This window comes from Megalopta genalis, chromosome 1 (genome assembly GCF_051020955.1).
Source record: "Megalopta genalis isolate 19385.01 chromosome 1, iyMegGena1_principal, whole genome shotgun sequence".
Classification (NCBI taxonomy): Eukaryota; Metazoa; Arthropoda; class Insecta; order Hymenoptera; family Halictidae; genus Megalopta; species Megalopta genalis.
Genome location: NC_135013.1, coordinates 31,987,529 through 32,010,456, shown reverse-complemented (window position 1 = coordinate 32,010,456; position 22,928 = coordinate 31,987,529). Strand labels below are relative to the sequence as shown.

General features: G+C 50.0%; 1 protein-coding gene across 5 annotated transcripts in view; it reads right to left on the bottom strand.

Moving 5' to 3' along the window:
- Nucleotides 1–21,304, bottom strand: part of PsGEF (Protostome-specific GEF) — a 30,488-nt gene extending 9,184 nt beyond the window's left edge. The window contains exons 1-7 of one of the 5 annotated variants that reach the window (XM_076525560.1): nucleotides 20,942–21,304; nucleotides 9,964–10,205; nucleotides 8,169–8,806; nucleotides 6,263–7,047; nucleotides 4,903–5,143; nucleotides 3,735–3,789; nucleotides 1,501–1,782 (exon numbers count right to left, since the gene is read on the bottom strand). In XM_076525560.1, the coding sequence (XP_076381675.1) occupies nucleotides 1,501–1,782; nucleotides 3,735–3,789; nucleotides 4,903–5,143; nucleotides 6,263–7,047; nucleotides 8,169–8,806; nucleotides 9,964–10,203 (2,241 nt within the window). In that variant the 5' untranslated portion in view covers nucleotides 10,204–10,205; nucleotides 20,942–21,304. The remainder of the gene's footprint in view (nucleotides 1–1,500; nucleotides 1,783–3,734; nucleotides 3,790–4,902; nucleotides 5,144–6,262; nucleotides 7,048–8,168; nucleotides 8,807–9,963; nucleotides 10,206–20,941) is intronic. The other 4 variants (XM_076525563.1, XM_076525564.1, XM_033465895.2 and 1 more) reach the window with 4 other exon arrangements.
- Nucleotides 21,305–22,928: the final 1,624 nt, after the last annotated feature.

Here is a 22,928-nt window from a genome sequence, read left to right as displayed (position 1 = left end):
GATGCTGCTACTTCTTGTTATTGGACGGAACGTTCGGCGCTATGGGAACGTCGTTCCGATTATACGTATTTACGTTGTATATATTATAGTACAGTATAGTATATTATATTATATTATAGTATGGTATAGTATAGTATATTATAGTATAGTATATTATAGTTTAGTATAGTATATTATATTATATTATATTATAAATTGTATATAGATCGTGCTAGATAATATAGAAAGTTAATAGCCATAATCAGGTGCACATACACCTCGACACGAGAGAGTTTGATAAACGCCTTTTAAAACTGAATAACTTTTTTTATGATCGAGCTTAGCGATTCAAATTTGTTTGATACGTTAGCGAGATTAGTTTACTAAACAATTACTAAAGCACTCGTATAATGAGATCTAGAAAAAGGATTCTTTAAATCTTCTTTGTAGGCTCAGATAAAGGAATTAAGAAACACGAGATTTTTATTTATATTTTTTGTCAGTTCAATTTTTTGGCCATTGTCCAATAAACCGATCCCTCTAATATCTAAAGAAAATTTAGATCGCTTAGCCCGATTAGAAAGTAAAGTTACTATGTTTTAAAAGGCGTTCGAATACTTTCGCGAGCATGTGTACGAAGCGACAGCAAAAGGATATTGAAAAGAGAGTGCAGGGAAGCCGTGTGGAATTTATGGTAGAGAAGCATCGAGGTAAATAAGATAGGGATAGAAAGAGGGAGAGAGAGAGAGTTAAACATGACATAAAGGTTAAAGAAAGTTCTCGCGGTGACTGCGAGGCAAGAACTCCGCCTAAAAATAAGCACCTAAAGGGTCGAACAACCAATTTTTCTGATAATTGCAGTAAAAACTTTCCCCAATTTTCCTTCAACTTGTAAACAAAACTGGACAATTTGGGAAGATACGATTATTCGAGCCTTGCTCTTTGATCTTCTTCTTCTTCCCAAACTATCCATTTTTACTCCGCATAAATAATAATAAAAATAAGGATCTAAAGGGTCGAGCAACCAATTTTCCCGATAATTACAGTAAAAACTCTGCCCAATTTTCCTTCAACTTGCAAACAAAGATTGACAATTTAGGAAGACACGATTATTCGAGCCTTGCTCTCTGATCTTCTTCTTCTTCACAAATCGTCCATTTTTACTTAAAATCAGAAGGAAACTTAGAGAGAATTTACTGTAATTGGAACGGTTGCTGCATCGTCAGGAACAACGAAAACAGAAGGAACGCTTCTCCCCCAATTTTACTCCAATTTGTAAACATAAATGGTCAATTTGGGAAGACACGATTATTCGAGTCACGCATCTCCGATCTTCTTCTTCCCAAATCGTTCATTTTTACTTAAAATCAGAAGAAAAATCAGGGAGAATTTACTGCAATTGAAACGGTTGCTGCATCGTCGACAACAACGGAAACAGAAGGAACGCTTCTGCCCTGTGATCGATACCCGAGCAAAAGAGTAAAGCGTTAGATCGAGAGGTGCCCGAAGGAAAGAACCAACCTGGCTGGCTGTCGTTTGTCTGATCAGTCTCCTCGTGACGGTGCAAGGTGTCCTGCCGCCCCTAGCCGTGAATCCGGGATGCAGCGGTAAGCCGGTCAGAGGATCGATCGGCTCCAATTCGAGATGCCTCAGATACGTCAGGTTCTCGCCACCTGAATTATTATTATCTGGTTCCCCGTCCTTGGACAAGGGCGGCGAGACTCCGCAGTCTTGAGGCATGCCCGCGTACAAACTGCTCGTGTTTCGGCCGGTTCCTGCTTCTAGCGGATGCCATGTCGCTTCCTGAAAGTGTTCAACGTCTTCTCAGTTCCTCGGCTTTCTTGAAGAGAGAGTGGTGGTTCCGCGCACGTTCGATTACCTCGATGTAACGCATGCGATACGTCGGGAAATGAGAAGAAAAAAGAACAGAAAGAAGAAACAAAAACGTTTTTCCGAGTCGACGATAGAACTCGCTCTCCCTCTCTCTCTCGCGCTCGGTCGCGACGCGATTCAACGATTCAGCCGTGCCGTGTGATGCGTGTATCAGATTCGAAATTTGCCGGCGATCGACGAGAATGAAATCGCGTTTCTCCCGGCCATGGTCGCGACTCACGATCTCACGCGTCTCAACAGAACATGAAGATCTTCAACAGAACACCGATCACGAAGAAGACCACGCAATAGATCGCCACCACGATCATCGTCGGTTCGTCACGCTCGTACGCGGACCAGGATGAACTCGCACCGATACTTTATTATCGCGCCGGCCGGAGATGGGACCGCGACACACCTGTCACTTTTAACGAGGTCAAAACGCGAGTGAATCTTCGCCGGACCGCCGTGTTCCGCTCCGCTGAACCCTTAACCAGCTTAACCCTGACCTTCGGCCAGGAAGACCCACGAATCCCGACAAACAGCTGACGCGCGCGGACGCCGTCGTACTTCCTTGTCGAACCCTTTAGCCAATTCCGCCGCGACGATTTCACGCGGTTTTCCTTCGGCGGTGCGGCATTAGGTAATCCCCCGGACGCCGGGGGCTCTATTTCCAACCGGGCCACCGGCAAACTTACTCGATTACTCAATCGCCGGCAATCTAATTAGACTAACAGCCGTTACATCGTCCGAACCGTCGTCGTCGTCGTTACATCGTTGCGTCGTTCGAGACGATTCTGCGATCTCGAAAAGAGTTTGTCGGCCGACGTTCAATCGTTCGTCGTCCCGTCGCGTCTCGGCTTCTGCTCGCGAACGTCGTGCTCGATTTAGACGCGTGCTCGTAATACCGATGCTCGTCTTACAGTTTTCCGTTGATTCGAGCGAGCAGAAGCCGAGACGCGACGGGACGACGAGCGATTGAACGTCGGCCGACAGATTCTTTTCGAGATTGCAGAATCGACTCGAACGACGCGATGATGTAACGGCTATTAGTTTAATTAGATTGCCGGAGGTATAGTCAAAAAAACCGCAAGCCGAGCATCGATATTACAAGCACGCGTCTGAATCGAGCATTCGCGCGGGCGACGTTCGCGAGCAGAAGCGGAGACGCGACGGGACGACGAGCGATTGAACGTCGGCCGACAGATTCTTTTCGAGATTGTAGAATCGACTCGCAATGATGTAACACGACGGTCCAGACGATGTAACAGCTATTAGTTTAATTAGATTGCCGGAGATACAGTCGAAAAAACCGCAAGCCGAGCATCGATATTACAAACACGCGTTTGAATCGAGCATTCGCGCGAGCAGAAGCGGAGACGCGACGGGACGACGAACGATTGAACGTCGAGATTCTTCTCGAGATTGTAGAATCGACACGCAACGATGTAACACGACGATTCGGACAATGTAACGGCTATTAGTTCAATCAGATTGCCGGAGATACAGTCGAAAAACCCGCAAGCCGAGCATCGATACAACAAGCACGCGACTGAATCGAGCATGCCGCGGTTCGATTCGATCGGCGCGAAGCATATGTCGCATCGAATTTAGGAACTTTCGAACGCGTAAAATCCACAGAACGACTCCGGACTTACTTACTCTTCCCGCAAAAACAAACGCGCCCGAATACGCCGCGGCGAGCGCACCCCGCGCGCGTTTCACCCCGAGATTCGCTCAAAAAACCGTTTTAATGTCTCGTCGCCGTTCGACGGCGTCGTATCGATCGTTCAACCCGTTGAGGAATCGCGGCGAGAACCGATCGACCGATCTCGACGGGGGATGGGGGGGATGATCTAGAACGAACTTCTTGATCTATTTACCTTGTCCTGCGACAGGGGTAGAGGCAGAGTCATGCAGCCCAGCAGTTCGCTACGTCTGAAACACAAAGAACGAGAGAGCGTGCATGAGGATTCTGTATCGAAGCTTGTTTCCATGTGTATCGGCCGATGCAGCCGCAGCTCTCCCCGGTGTGTGGGTGCATCCACGCCGTCGGTGCTTATGTGCCACCCACACGCGAGTCTTTTCGACTATTTACATAGACAAAGACAGACAGAGAAGCGAAAGAGAGAGACAGAAAGAGACGGGGGGTGGGAGAGAAAGCGAGACTCCCTCCCCGCCGAGGGTGCCGTTGCAAACAGCGTTGCAGAGACGCGCGGATGTGACGAAGTGCACGTGGCGAACGCGATGCGCATGCTTCCAGGGAATCGATTCCCCTCCTACCGCAAGGAATCCTACGCGTATACCCCAGAAATTCGTTTCGCCGTTCGGATGGACCGTTGCCTCGGCATCGACGCCGAATTATCCCGTTTCGAGACACGGCCGCTTATCGACCGGCGAATTCGCCTGGCTATCAACGCCGCCGGTCTTCTCCGCGGTGTCTTCTCTTCTCGCTCGCGTATCCGCGCTCCTCGGAGCACACTTCTCCCTCTCCTCGATGACGGACCGCCTCTCGTTTAATGTCAAGAACGCGGGCCTAACTCGCGTAGGTGACACCCGACACGACGGCAGTTCTTGACCCCGATATCTCGGACAGCTCCTTCCGTCGAACTGGATGTGGCGACCATATTCTCCCCCTCTCTCTTTCACTCGCTCTCTCTCTCTCTCTCACACACACACACAGAGCGAATCCGAATCGGAGGAGACCGGTCCTCTCGCGGGATCACCGAGCACGCGAGATCCTCGCGACGAACGGCTCGCGTGAGATTAATATCTCTCGGCGGTTCCGGGTGAACCGCCTAAAAGGGACACACGGTTTGCTCGCTGCTGGAGCGGAGCCGCGCGATATCGAGAGACGGTCACAGCGACGTACCGGACTAGGGTGCGAGCACCCTCGTAGGGGTGCCGTTGCCGCGCGCGCGGAAGAGGCTCGGCGACGAGGAACAGTCTTTTCGAGGGTCCCGGCTCGAAAATTCGTTCCCGTCTGCACCGCGGCCGAGCCCCACCACTCCGGCCTCGCGTTTCGCTCCGTTTCGTCGCGGGCATGCTCACCTTGCGCGACGATCCCTGTGCCACACCGCGATGTCCAGGGACGTAGGCTTGCTGCTGGCGCAGTGATTGTTGTTCGCCGGACAGGGCAGTATCAAGGTCTCGTGGAAAACGGGATTCGGCGTGGCCCTGTGCACCGCGGTCCTCTTCACCACCCCCTCGCCGTTGCTGTTCTTCAGGCTCGCCTTCACGTAAGCGTGGACCGGGCCCTCGTACGCCCTCCTCAGGTCCTTGCACCGTATCACTGGGGCCAGGAAAGAACACGGTCAGACGTCGATCGCGCGGCGGGAACCGATCGCGCGGCAGGCAGCGAGAGGAAAAGCCGCGGTCGGGACCGCTGGCTACGCGCGTCGACGCGGGCCCCGGGGACCTCTCGGGGATCTCGGGCAGGCCTCGAAGAGGCTGCGCCGTCCGACCGTTCCTTCGCACGCACCACTCGCACACCGAGCGTCCGAAGAACGCGGCGCTGCTCCACTGGCGAGGCTACGCCGCTGGAAACGCCGTCTCGCTGGCTCCCGGACCGATCCGCTCGCGGAACACCGTGTTCGGACCGATGGGAGATCGATGCGGAAACGTCCGCAGCCGCGGGCCACGGTCTCTCTCCCCCGCGAGACGTTTGCTGCGAGGGTGGCGCGTGCTTGCGGGAACAGCGGACGCCTGGCCGCGACGCGCGGATCACCGCAGAGAATTTTGTTTACGCAAGTATGTGTACCGCGGAGAATCAATGTTGGTAGGCCTACTAACCGGGAGCCAATTGCCAGGAGGGTCTGTGGGTTACTGGCACAGCCGTGAATCGTGGGGTGCCAACTGAAACACACCCCCTTCTCGTGCCGCCGGACCGGCGCATGCCCTTTCACGCGAGCTTTTCAGGGACGTCTCGGCGCCGCGTAGACCCGTGCGAATTTTCGATCGCGGGACCCGTATGCCGCCGCGCGACCGTTGCGCCACGATTCCCAAAATTTTTCGATCGCGGGAATTGCCGACGGACCCAATCCCGAGGCCTCGAAGTGCCGGACGATCTCGGTACCGTCGCGAATTAAACCCGTGCACGCCGAAAGGACGGCTCTCGGTTCGAAGCATCGCGCGGGGATGATCGTACTTCGCGAGCTTGGACCTGCTCCGGTAGAACTTCGTTCGTTCGAATAGTCCGTGAAACGAGGCAGTTGCCATGAGTTTGGATTGTCGAAGATGACCATGGAATCGGCAAAGACTGACGAGGTTCTACCGTAGCTCTACGAAGTTCCCGCGAAAGCGTCCCAACATCTTCGACGCTGTTCGACCGACGCGTCGGAATGAAACCGTGGGTGACAATCGAGGCTGCCGGAGGCTTCGACAAGGTTACGTCGAAATGACGGCGGCTCACCTCTGACGTGGATCTGATCGGCGACGACGGAATACTCGATCTCGATCGAGCCGTGGCAGTTCGGCCTCGGCGGCTCGCTCTCCGGGCTGAATTTCAAGCATCTTCTGACCGTGGCGACCAACGGGGCTTCGGGCGTGTTCGTCACGGAGTTCAGGAACGACTTGGAGCTGTGGAAGTCGTCGGTGACCGTGGACTTGGGGCTGTCCAGGTCCCAGGAGCCGGCCTTCCTCCCGTCGTCCTCGTCCTTCCGAGGATCCTCGAGGTCGCAGAAGAGCGCCTTTGGCGCGAACTCGCACTTCTCGTCCAGGGTCGAGTCCAGATCCGTCTCCAGGGCGAGCTTCTTCACGTTCGGGTTCACAGCTTCCATCAGGACGTGCTGCTCCGGCTTCGCGCTGGTCGAAGGACTGTGGCTGGACAACCGTCTCCTGGCTCGCTTGCCTTCGTACATCTTCTCGGTGTCCTTCCGGTGCCGTTTCCGCCGGATGCCACGCTGCCTCTTCAAGGTGAACTCGCCGTCTAGTTCGTCGGGCGGGGAGGAGAACGCCCAGGACATCGGGGAAGGGTCCTCCAGCAGCTGGCTGGCCGAAGACACGGAGCTGTCGTTGTGGCACGCCGTCTCGTCGTCGACGGCCTCTTCTTGCTCGACGATAGTCTCGTAGGTGTGCTCCAATTTTCCCAGGGTGTCCTCCTCCCGGCTACCCTCCAGCACCTTCTTTCTCTCCTCCGCGTCGCCCAGCAGGATCTCCGCCACCGTCTTCCCGGAGAAATTCAGCTCCTGCTCCCTGCTTCGACAGCGTAAATCGCATTAGTGAACAACCGTTCTTTTTTTTTTGCTAGGTTTAGTACACAAGTACGATGAATCGTTTACAGTGGGCCCTCGATTTTCGCACGCAATTGGTTCCTGGAAGTGTGTGCGAATGTTGAATGTTCGACAGTAGAGGGATGTAAAGAAATATGCACCAGAAACGGAGGTTTAAGGTATCTATTTATTTATTTAGCTGTAGGGTGTTTTCTTTATAAACTTGTCAAGAGTTAGTTGAGTACAGTAATGTCTCCCTAATTGACGCTTAGATTGTCCACAAAGATGGACAATTTGGGAAAAGGAGATACGATTATTCGAGGCCTGCGGTTCGTTTTTATTGTTACGAATTGTCAAGAACTATAGGAACGAGCTGAGAGGCTCGAACAATCATAGTCCCCTCTTTCCAAATTCTCCACTTTTGTGCACAACCTGAGCGTCAGTTAGGGAGACATTACTGTACCTCCTTTCTCTTTCTTTTCGTGATAAAGATTTCTATAACACGCAGTGTCTTTTTTTATTGCCCTATGTACTTGAGATATACGTTCTCCATTGGGATTCCGGAGAATCTCCATTCTTCCATAATAGTTAAAAATTTGTCTAGACGCATAGAGGCTTCATTCGTATTTCTAATTATCAAAGTCTTGACCTCTTGATCGGAACAACATTATAATCCGATGGCTAAAGTCTGATGTCCCCTGAGAAGGAGCATCCAATTTACAATGTAGCCTTCTCGACTCACGATGTCCGCTCAGAGGAACGCAAAGGCTTACAAAGTTGAATTTCTTAAAATGTGCGAAAGTCGAGGGCCGCCTGTATTCAGTAATTTTTCAGTGAAAGAAAGAAAGTTCATCGTGGTCGCCGAGCTAACGCGATAGAAACGAACAAGCAAAGTTGCGAGCCTGTTGTTCCCCTATCCTGGCAAGTTCCGTCCAAGCTGGAACTTTTACTTTCGAGAACACCTGTTCGACCATCCCTATCGAAACTTAGGAGCACGTATTTCGAGGAAACTTCCCCGTGCCGTACGTTAAACAGAACCTGTTGAAAAGTTGCTCGACTTGGACCAGCACTGTCCATGCCGCGCGCGCGGTTCGCTAGCAATCTTACCTGTTGAGGACTTCCGTCACGGTGTTGTCCATATTTTCGAATTTAGGCAGATCCTGGTCGATGGCCAAGTTCGAGAGCTTGCCGGCCAGCGGCGTCTGGCCGTGACTGTTGGCTTTCGAAGGACTCGCGTTCGCCGGGCCGGGCTTCGTGTGGTACGGCGTCTTGCATCGGGCGTGGATCTTCGTGATCCTGGCCAGCTTCGGCAGATAGGCGATCTTCCCGCAGCCGGGGAACTTGGTCTTGGCCTCGTCGCTCGGCGACGAGTACAGCCTGTTCTTCGCCAACGGGACCGAGTCGGCCTCCATCACGTCCTCCGGACTGGTGGCCATCGAGATCTGCTGGAAGAAGTCGGAGACGTGCGACTGCAGGTTCGCCCGGGCCTCGTTCACGATGTTCTGCGGCAGCTCGTTGTCGCTCTGGAAGCCCTTCGGCCTCGTTTTCATGAACAGCGCCGGGTCCGTCGGCAGGGTGAACGCTGTCGAGCACTTGCCAACGGACGCCGCCGGGAACAGGGTCAGCGGCCCGATGTCCGCGTCGACCCGAGGCGTGCTCTGATAAAAGCTCTCCGTGACCGACGACTTCTCCGGCTGCCGCGACATCGACTGACGCTTGCTCGGCCGCAAATTAGGCTTCGTCGCCTGCAACAGGGGTGCCGAGATTTTCTTTAAACTTCGCGGCGGTCTTCGGTCGTGACCTTGACCGCGAATCAACGTCCGGTCTGCCGCGTACCGCGGACTACTGGATCGCGGATCTTCACGACAGTCCCTGTGGCTTTGTAAATTCGAACCCGCGGCGGGTCTTCTAGAAGAAATGTCTGCAATGTTTGCTCGTTTTATGCCGTTGCCGCACTTTGGCGAGTCCGACGCGACGCGGCGATCTTTAGCATGAACCTGTTAACGCGTTAGCTAGCAGGAAGTTCGCTATGAAAGAAATCTTGCGTCGCGGCGCAGGGTGCTTGTTCTTAGAATATGCCTCGCCTCTCGCGGAGTAAAACGTGCACAGCAATGTCTTTCTAATTGACGCCCAGATTGCGCACAAAAATGGACAATTTGGGAAGAGGAGTTACGATTATTCGAGCCTTGCGGTTTATTTTTATAGTTATAAATTGGCTCGAATAATCGTATCTGCTCTTCCCAAATTATCCAATTTAGTGGACAATCTGAGCGTCAGTAAGGGAGACATTACTGTAACTATCTCTGGACCAGGGGTGACCAAAAGCATCGACCACGTAACTATTCCTAAACGCCCGTCTGAAGATCCTGACTGATATTATCTATGTTTCTCTTAAATTTGAACTTACTTTTGCCTTTAAATTGCTACTTTTCTGATTATGGCAGAGCGCCGCCTATAATTTAAAAAAATAGATCGCCCCTAGTGACCAAAAGTTTGGCCACCCCTGCTCTAGACCAAGAACATCCTACATCTATTTACTCGTTTTTAGCTCGACAGTATCAATAAATTGCCAAATTTGCTGTATTATCATAAACTGATGAAGAACGCGCACCAAAAATTTGCAACGATTCATTTGTAGATAAAATTCCGTTCTCTTATCATCGATATCTAATCGTTCCAGTAAGTCTAGCCACGCGATAAACAGGTTCTTCTTCCTCTCAGAAATGATCTGTTAGATCTAATCATCGTCGCAACTGCAAAGATAATGCCACGGCAAGGGGTTAAAGGCCGAAGACTCTACCCTCGCGTCCTTCGGGCGTCCTTCCGTTAGAGAAGGAACGACGTTCGAGGAGGCCGCTTGTACAGGAAAGCCGCGAAACATGTACCTATATGTAATATGTACCTGGAAATAGGTTCTCAGATCGCTGCCGTGGCTCCTGCATCTCCTTCGGCGGGCCGGCGTGGTCCTCGCCGCGGCGTTGTCGGCGGTTTGACCAGGAATATTTCGGGTTTTCGTTCCAGCTGCGGGAGGCGTGTTCGACAAGTCCCGAAAAGGTCTGCGGGGCGCCTTGTTCAGGCTAGGTGGACCGTGAGGCGTCGAGCTGTTCGCCGACAACGATCTAGAAACCGTCCACTTCAGCATCTCTGTAGGCAGAAAGAAACCGGGACCGTAAGCACGAGAACCGAGACTCTGCTTGCGCACGTTCTTCTCCTCACACTCGCGGACAGACTTCATCGATTCGGTTCCGGGACGCGCAATTTCCCGTGCCGATCATGTTAAACGCCGTCTCCTCGCCAGTACCTTCGACGATGATTCGCTGTAACGTAGCGTAAATTTTGCGTAAATTTTGCGTACAAACGCGCACGATTTCGTTTTCACGATATTTTCATGGAAAGGAGGATCCTCTCGTCGCTTTAACTCATTTTTATTTCCATTAATGTATGGACGAGTATAAATCGTCCATACTTCGTCGAGAAAAACCGGAAGACTTTGACAAGATCATTGTTTCATTCTTTCTCGTGATGCAAATGGGTTAATTCGAAGAATTTAGAACGGCGTCAAAGAAGTTTTCCCAAATTCAAAGTGGAGTTTCCTTATCCGATCCCATAAATTACGATCGTTTTATCGACCTACAGCGTTTGACATCGAAGGATTAACCCTTTCGTAGCTGGAAATACTTGCAAACAAAAGGGCCAAATGTCAGAGAGTCTCTTCGGCACCGAAGGATGGAAAGCTCCGATTTCTAAAACGAAATCATTTAAAAATGAAATCAAAATGTTGGGCGATATATGAGCCGTTTATTTCGAAATTGGCGTAAGTCACTTTGTTTTTAAGTCGATATATTTAAAGGTTTGCATTTTATTTACTTGTATTTGTTATCTCAGGATACTGATATTTTTCTCAGTATAAATAATTTCATATAAACATTAAAAAATCACCACTTTTCATTACGGTAAAGTGACTTATGCCACTTTCAAAATAAACGGCTCGTATATATACGTATACACATCAATATACAATCGACATATTGTTCGCCGATTAAAAGCGAACGTAGGCATTGTTTTCTCAAACTTATGGTTGCTTCAGGAAAAAAAGGCGGCACGACACGCGAGTCCGGTAGATCCGGCCGATGAAAGCGACCAAAAGTCGCGCCCTTGCGAGATCGTCGATAAGGACAAGGGCGGGCCAATGCCCGTGGATCCGGGGCCCACAGGTACTGCGGGCCCAACGATAACAAACGGCGCGTTCGCATCTAATTGCGTGGCGGGCCCCGGAATGACACAAAAAAGAGGAAGCGAACGAGAGCAGAATAACAGAAAGGAGTTTCGTCGGTGACGAAACATATCGGTGGGCCGCACCTGCCGCGGCATACGGGAAACAGCGAAACAGGTGAAACCCGGCACACCTGAGTCACGGGTTCACGACTTAACACTTGCCTTCGACGGCTAAACGGACGGACGGACGGCCCGCGATTTTTGCGGCCCACGGCCGTTCACGTAATCCCTCGGACCCTGGTCAGCCGTTCTGACTTCAACCGAGAGGAAACGAACGAATGAACGGGTCGGCGAGACGGGGGACGATCGGTGGCCCGTGTAATCGTTGATTCGATTAGGCACACTGAATTTATTATCGTTCGTCTGGCAAGTCGGGACGCAAAGTTTTCCCCGTCAGGCAGACATTTCGAAGCTCCGATCGATGGAAGAGGAGCGCGCCGGGACGAGGGATGGAACGAGTTTCGATGCGATCGCCGTCTCTCTCGCGACTGATTAGCGAGCTGCAAATTGATCGGTCCCTGTCTTCTCCCCGGACGGACGCGTCTAAAAGAGGCGGAAGCAAGTAGAAGAAAAAGCTCTTAGTTGCAGCAGCAGCGGCGGCAGCAGCAGCAGCAGCAGCAGCAACAAAAGCAACAACGGTAGCAGCAGGTTTTCACTTTTAACGGTTCCTTAGGGGGGGCTGAACGAGTTGCATTGCGAAGTAGGTATAAAAATGCATTCATTTGCATACAAGCTGTTACCATGCCGCGCACGCGTTCTTGCCCCGAAACACGCACTTTTTCACGCGCGTTCACGTAAGCAGCCACTTTCGACGCCACGTTTAGGGCTGTGCCGCACACAGACGCGCCGCGCGCGCTCTCGCACCGCGTTTCCGAGCACGCACACCGAGCACGCATTTTCGCGTCGCATGTCCGTGCATACGCGGTAGCTCTTTGAAAACAGTATGGGCACCTGCCCATATGGTGGAAGCCGGCGCGCCGCGCACCGTGCTTTCCATCTGGTCTCGCAGAGGCACCGGAGCACCTCGAGCTCGGTGTCCGAAGCACCGCGTCGCAACGAGACGATCGCTATCTAAGTTTATTTTCACCCGTCCTCCGCTCCGTTAACGTATTCTTTTCTTCGCCGCGACCCTTCCCGCCCCTCGCGAGACCATTCACGTCCCTACGCGGCGTCCTTCGAGCCTCGGGACTACCGTTTCGGCGCCACCGGCACCGTGAGAAAAATCGCACGGCAAACTTTCCGCCGGACGAGTTTTGCCGGCGAATCAACCGGACGATGCTTGTCGGCGAATCAACTGCACGCCGTCTGCGAATCATCCTCGACCAGACAGATCAAAGCGACGCGTCCTTGCAACCGGTCCGAGGACCGGACCCCGCTCGTTCCAGTCGCCGTTCGGTCCAGCCTAAACCGGGCCCAAGCTCCGATGAATTGGCCCCCTTCGTTTGTACATTAGGTCATCGTTGAAGTTCTAGAGTGTTTCGGGTGTCGGATCGAAAGTCTTCCACTTTGTTGGAACTTCAGAGATGTTCAGGGTCATTTTAGCGAGCTAAAAAGTCCCGGGATCGATCGAATAAGCTCCTTTTTCTTGGACATTTAGATCATCTTAGAAGGGCTTGAATTTTTTAGACTTCGTATTCGATGATTTTCGCCCCGATCGGGGGTTCAAGGATGTTCCTAATCATTTTAGCAGTCGCTGGATTTCGAATTAGGAGACTTTTCTCGCAATTGGAACTTCAGAGATGTTCGGGGTCATTTTAGCGATCTAAAAAGTCCTGAGATCGATCTAATAAGCTCCTTTTTCTTGGACATTTAGATCATCTTAGAAGGGCTTGAATTTTTTAGACTTCGTATTCGACGATTTTCGCCCCGATCGAAGCTTCAAAGATGTTTCTAATCATTTGAGCAACCTTTTAACAGGTCTCAAACTCGAATGAATCGAGGTGACCTTGTATATCAGGTCATCCAAAATATCTTACACAATCCCGTGGATTTCGAATTGGCAGATTTTTCTCGCAATTGGAACTTCAAATATGTTCCGAATCATTTCGGCAATCTAAAATCGCATAACCTCGATTAAATGAAGCTCAGTTTTCTTACATATCAGATCATCCTATAAGTGCTAGAATTTCTCGGACTTAAAATTGAAAAGCTTTCTCGTCGAGTACTCCATAGTCCTCCGAAATACAGTAATTTCTCCCTAATTCGCGCTCAGATTGCGCACAAAAATTTGGGAAGAGAAGATTTGCGGCTCGGTTTTATAGTCATCGATTGTCAAGAACTATGGAAACGAGACGCGAGGCTCGACTAATCGTATCTCCTCTTCTCAAATTAAATTAATATTTATATTAATTAATTAATAATATAATAATATTATTTATATATAATATATATATATATATATATAATAATATTATTATATTATATATAAATTATATATAAATTATATTATATATAAATAATATTATTTATTTAAAAAAAAAAAATATTCTCAAATTAATATTATAATATAATACTAGGGAAATCGGAATTATTAATTAATCGGAATTCGCAGTTCACATTTTTACTGTTCGAGAGCATCGTAAAAAGTTCCGCTTCGTATATGCAGGGAACGCTCGTCGTCGATGTCCAAGCTGAGGACTATGGGGTGCCGGTGACCTCACCTGCTCTCCTCCGCTCCCAAGGCTCCTCTCTTGGTCGCGCAGGGTCGAATTAGAGATCGGTCTCGTCCGTGGATCTCCCTTGAAGCGTGGAAGGGGGCTGGCCCGGGCGAAGCTCGTGCTAAGATCCGGCGGTGTTTCTTGTTTTCTTCGGGGTTACCCTCGAGGAGGCAAATCGAGAGACCGTTAATGGTTCCTTCTTTCTTGTCCTCGGCCCGTGAATAATCGCATTGTGCCGGCGGTTTTCGCGATGCGTCTGTTGCGCGTTTCACGCAAATTAATTGAAGCGGGCGATGCTAGCGGCAAATTCTGTTGAGTCGATTCTCCCTTTGATCCTGTGCCTTTACTCTCTCTTTCCCCCTCTCTCTCTCTCGCTCCTTCTCTCTTTTCTTTCGTTGCACCAAAGTCGAGCAAAACTCCGAAGGAACAAAGAGATCGGCCGAGTTTCCTGCGATAATAGACGATAATAGGGGAGGGATGTCGCTCGGTTCTCATCCCCGGTCGTTAAAAACAGCTATCGCGGAATACATTAAAAATCCGGGGGAACCTGTGTCGGGTGTGCTTGCAAGCATAAAATCTTCAACGGTCGCCCTATTTTATTCCTTTTCCCGGTCGGAGGATCCCGACTCGTCCTTCGCGGGCTCTGGCAAGGGTGCCCCGAAACGGATTAAACCCGATCGGAGGGACCCGGTTTTTTCCGGCCTCCCTACTCGGCTTCTGGGACACGATTCCGTCTCCTCGACCCCCGCGCCGATATTTTACACGCTATAAAACCGACGGATTCGGCGCCGCTCGAAATTCGACGGCCGAAACAGGAGCACTTTCGGGCAATTTAATGTCGTCGTTTTACACTTGCCGAATGAAGACATCTTCGGGAGGGTCGCGATTAGCTGAGCGATCTTAAAGGAAAATCAAATTCATGCTTTTTTGCCTAGCGATCATAAGAAGAACGCGTTTCTGCTGTTTTGAACTACAGTAAATTGTTGCACCTCGTTTTTCTAATTGTTGACAATCGGCAATTATAAAAATGAACTGTGAATTATCGTATCTCCGCTTCCCAAATTGTCCGTTTTTGTTCTACAAGCTGAAGGAAAATTGGGGAAAATTCGCTGTAATCGGAAATTATTGGTTGCAAATTCCTGAAAACATCGAAGTGAAATTTCTGTCGCAATGTTATCGATCTCTTGACACTTTGTCCGCCGCGTTATCGATATGTGGGTGACGGAATTATTTCCTCGGATTTGAGAGTTAATTTTTACGCTAATTTATTACATCCTCCTAATTTTATCGGGATTTGCAAGACGTGAAAATGTTAACGAGTAATCGATGTCATAAAACTGAACTTTTCAATTTTAATTCGGAATAAATATAAGTTTTAAGGTATATATTAATATTATATATATTATAATGTAATTAATATAATATAATTATATTAATATATAATACCTATTATTAGTATTATATATTATAATATAATTTTTATAATATAATTATATCAATATATAGTATATATAATTAGTATTATATTGTAATATAATTAATATGATATAAAGTACATATAATTATTATTATATGACAATATAATTACATTAAGTATATTAATATAATTAATATAATATAAATAAGTCAACAAACATAATATAATAATAATATCTACAACCCCCAAAAACAAACATATAAATATTAGTTTTAAAAGAAACATAAGTGGCACCCAGGGTGGCGATCGAAGTGTCAGTATCGTCGCGAGAAGAAACGACGATCCGACCCCCACTTCCTGCTGCGACGATGCAGAAAACTGTATCGATTACGTTACAGCCTAACTTCCATCGTGCTGGCCGCGAGGTTGCTCCAAAGTTCGGCCCCGGTAAAAGCGGCGGAACTTTCGAGACGTTCCGATAGTTGGGACGCGCTGTGCCTCGCAGAATAGAAATTTGTGCAGTCGAACGAACACGTTCCTGCGGTGTGCGCTGTGTCTCCTTGAACGTCACGGTGCACGGTCACCGGCTAATTGAAGGACCGAACGAACCGGCGTAGTCGAACGCGCGCGGATTCGCCCGCGTTTGAAGGCCGTTAAAGGGGTCAGAGCGTAAATCGACGGTGCAGTTTAACGTCTCCGGCGGAACCCTTCGTGCACTTGTTTCCTCCTACTCTGCTCGTGCAACGCACGCAGAGGCCCCGAGCACCTCCGTCTTTTTCCCTCGTCCGAGAGCTTTCTGTTTCCGCTAGCACGGTGGCCATTTGTCGGTTGGATACATAGGCCGGAGATCGTTAGATCGTGCGATAAGGCTCACAGGTGGACCACGGCGCGGCGTTCCCCTTCTAAACGCGGTGCCCGGCCACTGACTCGGGATTTATCGTGGCCCGATAATTACGGCATCGGGGCCCTACAGCTGCGCGCTTATTAAGGGCGCCTGGGCCCGGCTAGCGGCGACGAATAGAGAGACCTATTCGTCGCTTATGATCCACGGATGACCGTAGCGAACAGCGTGGACCGAGATGGCCGCGCATCAGGTGCAACCCCTGCGGACTCCTCCGAAGCTGCAATTGCGACAATTTAACCCTTTGCGGACGAGGATCTCCGAGTGCGCCAGAAATATATTCCTCGGAGAGCTGAAATAAGTATCGAAGATTCGAACGACGTGAAAAGTGAACGAGATATCCAGATCGATTAACGCGCGCGTTAAATTACATGTCGTCAAACTATATGTTTGCAACTTATGCACTTTCGATGCACAGTTCCGAGGTTGTCGATGCGTCGATATTCGGGCTTGAAGCATTTCAAGCAATATTTCTCTTCTGTTCCAGCATCTTGGTTGCGCAACGGACGAGCCGCGAATCTCGACGCGGAATCGAAAATTGTTTCTGCAAATGAAAATTCGTGGATCGCGAGCGTCTGGCTGCGTTCGCGGGATCTTGAAGGAAGGGGAGAGAGTCTCTGCGTGTTTTCTGCAGAATCGAGATATTCGTGGGCCCCAAGGAGGCTGCGAGAGTGGTCTAGGGGGAGGGCAGGTGAACACTTCGTACCTAATCCCTTTTGAAAACGTCGCCTCGAACACAGGCGTACGCGGTGGCTACACGTATGAGGAGCTGTACGGGCTGTGTACAGACCGCGAGCGGTCCCTAAAAATAGTCTATTCATCGTGGCGAAAAACCCTCCTCCCCTTCAGGTCCGTTTCGCCGTCCTTCTTCGGCTCCTTTCGCGCTCTTCTCTCTGGCTTAGCTCGGAGTCTCGGTTCTGATTTATATTGGATTGACCCCGGGCGCGCACACACCTTTGCCACGGGCGTCTCTCTCTCTCTCTCTTTCTCTCTTTTCCCTTCGCCATCTTGCTCTCTCTCTCTCTCTTTTTCTTTCTCTCTTTTCCCTTCGCCATCTTGCTCTCTCTCTCTCTCTCTCTCTCTTTCTCTTTCTCTCTTGGAATGGTCCCGCGTGTCTCGTCGAGTACGACGAGCCTAGGGGCGAAACGAGCAAGGTGAGACGAGCAGACATACGAGTCGGGGCCGGCGGCGAAGGGTGGGGGGGGGGGAGCGGAGGGATTTCACAAGAGAGCCAGCCGAGGACAATCAAACGCGCATTCACGGGTTCGGTGCGCTCGGTTTTCGGCGATAGACCGGGACCGAAGAATCGAACCTGGGAAGCGGAATCGGTAGTAGGGAGATCCGGGGAATCGGAGCAGGGACAGGAAGCTCGGAGAGGAAACGCGTTGCGAAGACAGACTTCAAGCAGCCCGAGCCTATTTGGAGCACACCTGTCCCCGGCCGTTTTGTAGTTTCTCCTCCTGTTTCTTATTCCCAGGCCGTTGGAAACTCCCGAACCCGCCAGCCATTTTGCAAAACCGATGCCCCGAGGATCATCCAGACGCGTTTTTCCCAAGGCTTCACCCGCTCGGGGATGCTCCGCGCCTCGCGAACGCCGTCCGCGGTCCACACGAACAGCTGTTCCTCGGGGCTTTTTAAACAGACTTCTAACCCTTTGCTAGTGCATCTATTAAAAGTTACGTAGCCGATCTTAACGGTCCCGCAGTGGCTGTTTATGTTTACCGCGTTATTAGTGACGAATAAAAAGTCATAATCGATTGGTCTCATTTTACATGTCAATGATGAACGGGTCCAACTTGGACAATTTTATCGAATAGAAGTAGGTGTATTAAAAACGTTCCCCTTTTTTATTTACAATAATTTTTACGATTATATCGTCACCACAGATGGATAAGTAGCGGTCTCGCAGACCAGCGATTTTAAGGGTCAAGGGTTAAGAATCGTGCAGCTTTTCCTTCGGGAAGAGAGAAGATGTCATTTAAACAGACACATATGTGCATGTAAGAGATTGTTGCGACACGATAGTGAGTAGAATTAAAAGAAGAACCACGCAATGAAATCGTGTGGACCTGTAAAGAAACGGCTGACGAAAATTCTGTACTCAGATTTGACAATTGATTTTCAAGCTGATCCACTGAAATGTCCTAATGTTCGATTAATATTCGCGAAGCGTAAGAATATTGAAGAAGCAATCGATGCGCGCTGCTTTACTTTGCCGTTGAAATTTTTATGAAATTTTCTTATGAAATCTGTGGTCGTTGGCGAGGCATTCGAAACGTCGGACACATTCAGGGTCCCTAAAATCACAGGTTCGAAATGGTCAACGGTGGAACGCGGTCCTCATTGTCCGGCGCAGCGGTTGCACCTTGCGCGGGGAAGAATCGGTTAACAACGGGAGAATGAAGTTCGAACCTATGGGAGAGAGGGGGAGGGGGACGTGTGGAAACGCGAACGGTCGTAGAGCGTCGGTCGATTGAAATTAAACTGGAAATTTGCGGATTGTAAAGGAAGTCGCGAGGGCACGTTTCTCGCTTACCCTTTTCCTCGGGGGTAGCAAGGGGTGCCGGCGGACATGCAGGACGCGCCTGAAAAATAAGGCAGGAACAATGGAGCGAAACGAGTCCTGGCGAACAAACGTCGCGGCCATTTAAATGAAGGGATCCTCGAAAAAAGGTTCCAACACCAAGGTGGACCCACCGAGTCTCCTTCCAGCTTTGACAGGAAAGTTTGTATAGGGCCCACCGGCGCGGCGGCCAGCCTCGCAGACTGGCTCCTTCGTTACCAGTCCCTTTCAGCTTTTTTCCCTCCGCTTCTTATCCGTTTCCCTTTCGACCTTCGTTCTCGATCCTCCGTCCTTCCCCCTCCCCCTGGCAGATGTGCCCGGGCCACCTTCCTTCCACCTTTACGGTCCCTTATCCGTCGCCGAGGCTCTAACCCCTTGCAATTAGACTAGCTTCTAACGTCGCGATCGTGAGAGCTATTGTTCGGACAAACATATCGAAATCGCCCATCCTTTCTCGCATAATTTATACGCGTGTTCTGTATTCGGAGATTGCTCTGTGAGGCACTACGCCGATGTCGCGGGCCACTAGACCACGCCTACTTGGAGTTCGATTCATCAAATTCTGCGCGGTCAGATGTTTTCTGTACGGTATCCATGTAGCTTTATATACAGGGTGTTCCATAATTATGTTGATACCAAGGGGAGATTCCTGAGGTCATTCGAAGTAACTTTTTCCTTGGCGAAAATGCGATCCGCGGCTTCGTTTGCGAGTTATTAAGGAAAAACGGTGTCCAATCATAGGCGAGAGGCGGAGCGGCCGAGCTCGGCTCTCATTGGTCTCAGCGCTTTTTGTTAATAACTCGTAAACGATGCCTCGGAGAAAACTTTTGCAAAGGAAAAAGTTGCTTCGAATTACCTCAGGACTCACCTCCCTCCAGGTGTTAATATAATTACGTAACACGCTGTATGTAAATTACACGGATAGGGAATGTCAACGTTTCGGAGCACCAGAAATCGAAATGTTTCGAACGAAAGTTGTTAACATCGACAAACCGATAACGCAACGACCGGTTTCGTTTACGCCACGATCGCTGAAATCATGCGAACGCTTCGGCAGAATGCGAACAAAGCCATCGGACCGTGGATAATTCGAATGTCCCGATACGAGAAATTGATTCGTGGGCACGACACGGAGGCGTTTCGCTCGCGATCAGTTTCCTGCGACGAGAAGGGGGCCGGATCGATCGTGGAAAAGCGAACGAGGAGACCCCGAAAAGGATTGAGACATGAAACGATCCCGGCCAGCCCGCCGGAGAAGGGAGGAGACAGGCCGCCATCGATTCGCGTCGTTAACAATTCAAGAACCGGCTGATATCGGGCTCCGCTGCCCGAACGCCTTCGATTGATTTCAATTTATGCATTAGCGTCGATTGCAGCCGAGCACGAAACCCGAGGCTGGCGAAATAACCGCGGTAAACAATTCATCTTGCGGCTGCCACGTAACGGCCGCGCGTGGGCGGTCGTTATGTAGTTGCTCCGCGAGCAATGCGCCTTTCCTTTTCCATTAGCGGCAAGCAGAAAATGCAACCTCTCTTGCCGGAGAATTCTCTCGGAGAAAAGAGATTGACACAGCGTTGAAGGACGCGAGAGAAAACACGAATTCGTGCGACTGGGACTTCGAGGACACCGAATTCCAATGAGACCCCGAAACGCTGTTAAAAACGTTTCGAGCTCGCTGTAACCTTCTTAATCGCGCGTTAGACGAGCGAACAACACGTCCGAAGCATTCTACGTGCTGCTCGTCGGTCCTTCGACGATAAATCGTACAAGAGTCGTCGCCGGCTTATTCGGACCAAATCGATTTTCTCTGTTGCAACAACGAACGTCTGTCCATCTATCAACTCGTCCATCGTCTCGGGCAAAGCCGATGCACGCGATTCTCCGCAAGATTCGTTAGCGAACATTTTCAGCGACTCCTGAAGTACGCGGGGTTTACTTCTAGAACAACCGGTTTGACGAAAGATTAGGCGGCCGTTTGGCCCGTTGCGAGGCGGAGGACCGTTTCTCCGAATATCTCGGCGGCGCGGCGAACCGGTACCGGTCGGCTCGAACAAGGAGGATACTCACTGCGTGTCCTTGAGCGGGGTTCGGCAAGTACATCCAAAATCGGCACCGGCGCCGTATATCAGTCACTTTCCCGGTCACAGGCTCGACGAACGTGATGGCACATAATTCGCGCACCCGGCCGGTCGCGTCGACGGATCCGATAGCCGCAACAACAACAACAACAACAACAACAACAACAACGGCGACGGCAAAAGCGAGCAGAAAACACGGGAACAGATTCGCGGGAGAACCGATTGCGAACTGAGCGCGCAAAGGTGCGCAGAGCACACCGCCGGTGTCGGGGGCACGGAAAGGTGTCGGAACGTGGCACTCGAATGGCTGGTTCCCTACTGACGTGGTGGGGCGACGTTCGCGGGCCTTATGCGGCGAAGGGTCCCTAGGTGAGCCCACGGAACGGGAGAGACTGGCCCTCTCTTTCTCTATACTCTCCGTACTATACCTATATCCCCTCTACTCGAGAACCCGGTGACCTGACCACGCCGGCCACTCCATTCGCCCCAGGTGGACGCTCGATGATCGCCGGTGTGCCGGTGGGTGTGCGGGATCCTGGACGATCGGAATGCCGGGTACCGATAACGGGACGATCCGGGGGGATACCATCTTCCTTACACAATTGCGGATCCTTGTCCTCTCGATGGGATCCCCGGCTCCATTGTTCCATACGATACACGGCCATTATACTCGAGCTCCGCGTTTGGCAATCTATTTCCACAATACGGGCGAACACGGCAAGCTGATACCTTCCCTGTCCTTTGAACCAGTTAGATGTGTTTGACGAGTATACTCGTCGTGGGGATGTGGCAGTATTTTGGGTCGTGACCAGTACACTCGTTGCAATGAGAGGCGGACGATTTATTTTGTTAAACAGTTGGCTGTGGTCGACGAGTATACTCGTCATGGGGAAGTGGTAGTGTTTTAGGTCGTGACGAGTATACTCGTTGTAATGAGAGGCGGACGATTTATTTTGTTAAACAGTTGGATGTGGTCGACGAGTATACTCGTCGTGATAAGAGGCGAACGATTTATTTTATTAACCAGTTGGCTGTGTTCGACGAGTATACTCGTCACGATAAAAGGCAAATAATTTATTTTATTATCCAGTTAGCTGTGTTCGACGAGTATACTCGTCATGGGGAAGTCGCAGTATTTTTTGTCACGACGAGTATACTCGTCGCGCGTCAAAAGTAGCGACTATTGGCTGTTTAAATTGTTATTTCAGTGAAAACAAGAACATATTCTCAAATTTCAAGATGTTTAGAATATTTTGATTGCAGGCCGGAATAAAACGAACAAATAAAAAATATGAATAATTGTATATATAATTCACGATATTGATGTTCAAAGTATTTTTCTCCTGCGTTTATATTAATATTAAACGAATAAGTAAATATTAATAATAAAATTGTTAACTTTATAAAATAAAACCGTCCTTTCGATCCAATATGGTTAACAGATTTTTCAGATAATAGATAGAGACTTTTGTAAAACTTTTCGTTGGAAAAAATTGAAAATTATTAAGCGCAAATCGCTTGATGCACCGTTTCGGTCCAGTTGCGCGTTTGAGACTATTTTCTCGCGAAATTGAGCGAACCAGATCGAAAATAACGTAACGGTCTCTAATAACATTTTTTTCATAAACGCATCAAATCCGCGGTCCAGTTCCGTTGCGCATCAGTGATAATGCATTCCGACTAGCCGGTGACATAACCGACCAGTTTACACACTCCGATGCAGTCTAATGTACTCGTCGAGCTATCGTCTCGACGTGTCCACGGAATCGCAGCCGCCGACCGAAAAGAGAGAAGGTCGGTAACGAGATCGAGTGCTCGAGAGAGCTTTGCGGAACACGCGACGACGATCTTCCGGCCGTTACCTCGAATAGGAGTAACCGTCCTTTGGCTGAGCCGGGGTCTCGAGGCAAGAGCCGAATTCTTTTGTGCACACCCCCGCACGTGCCAAGGAACTCTCCCGGCTCTTTCGCGTCCGC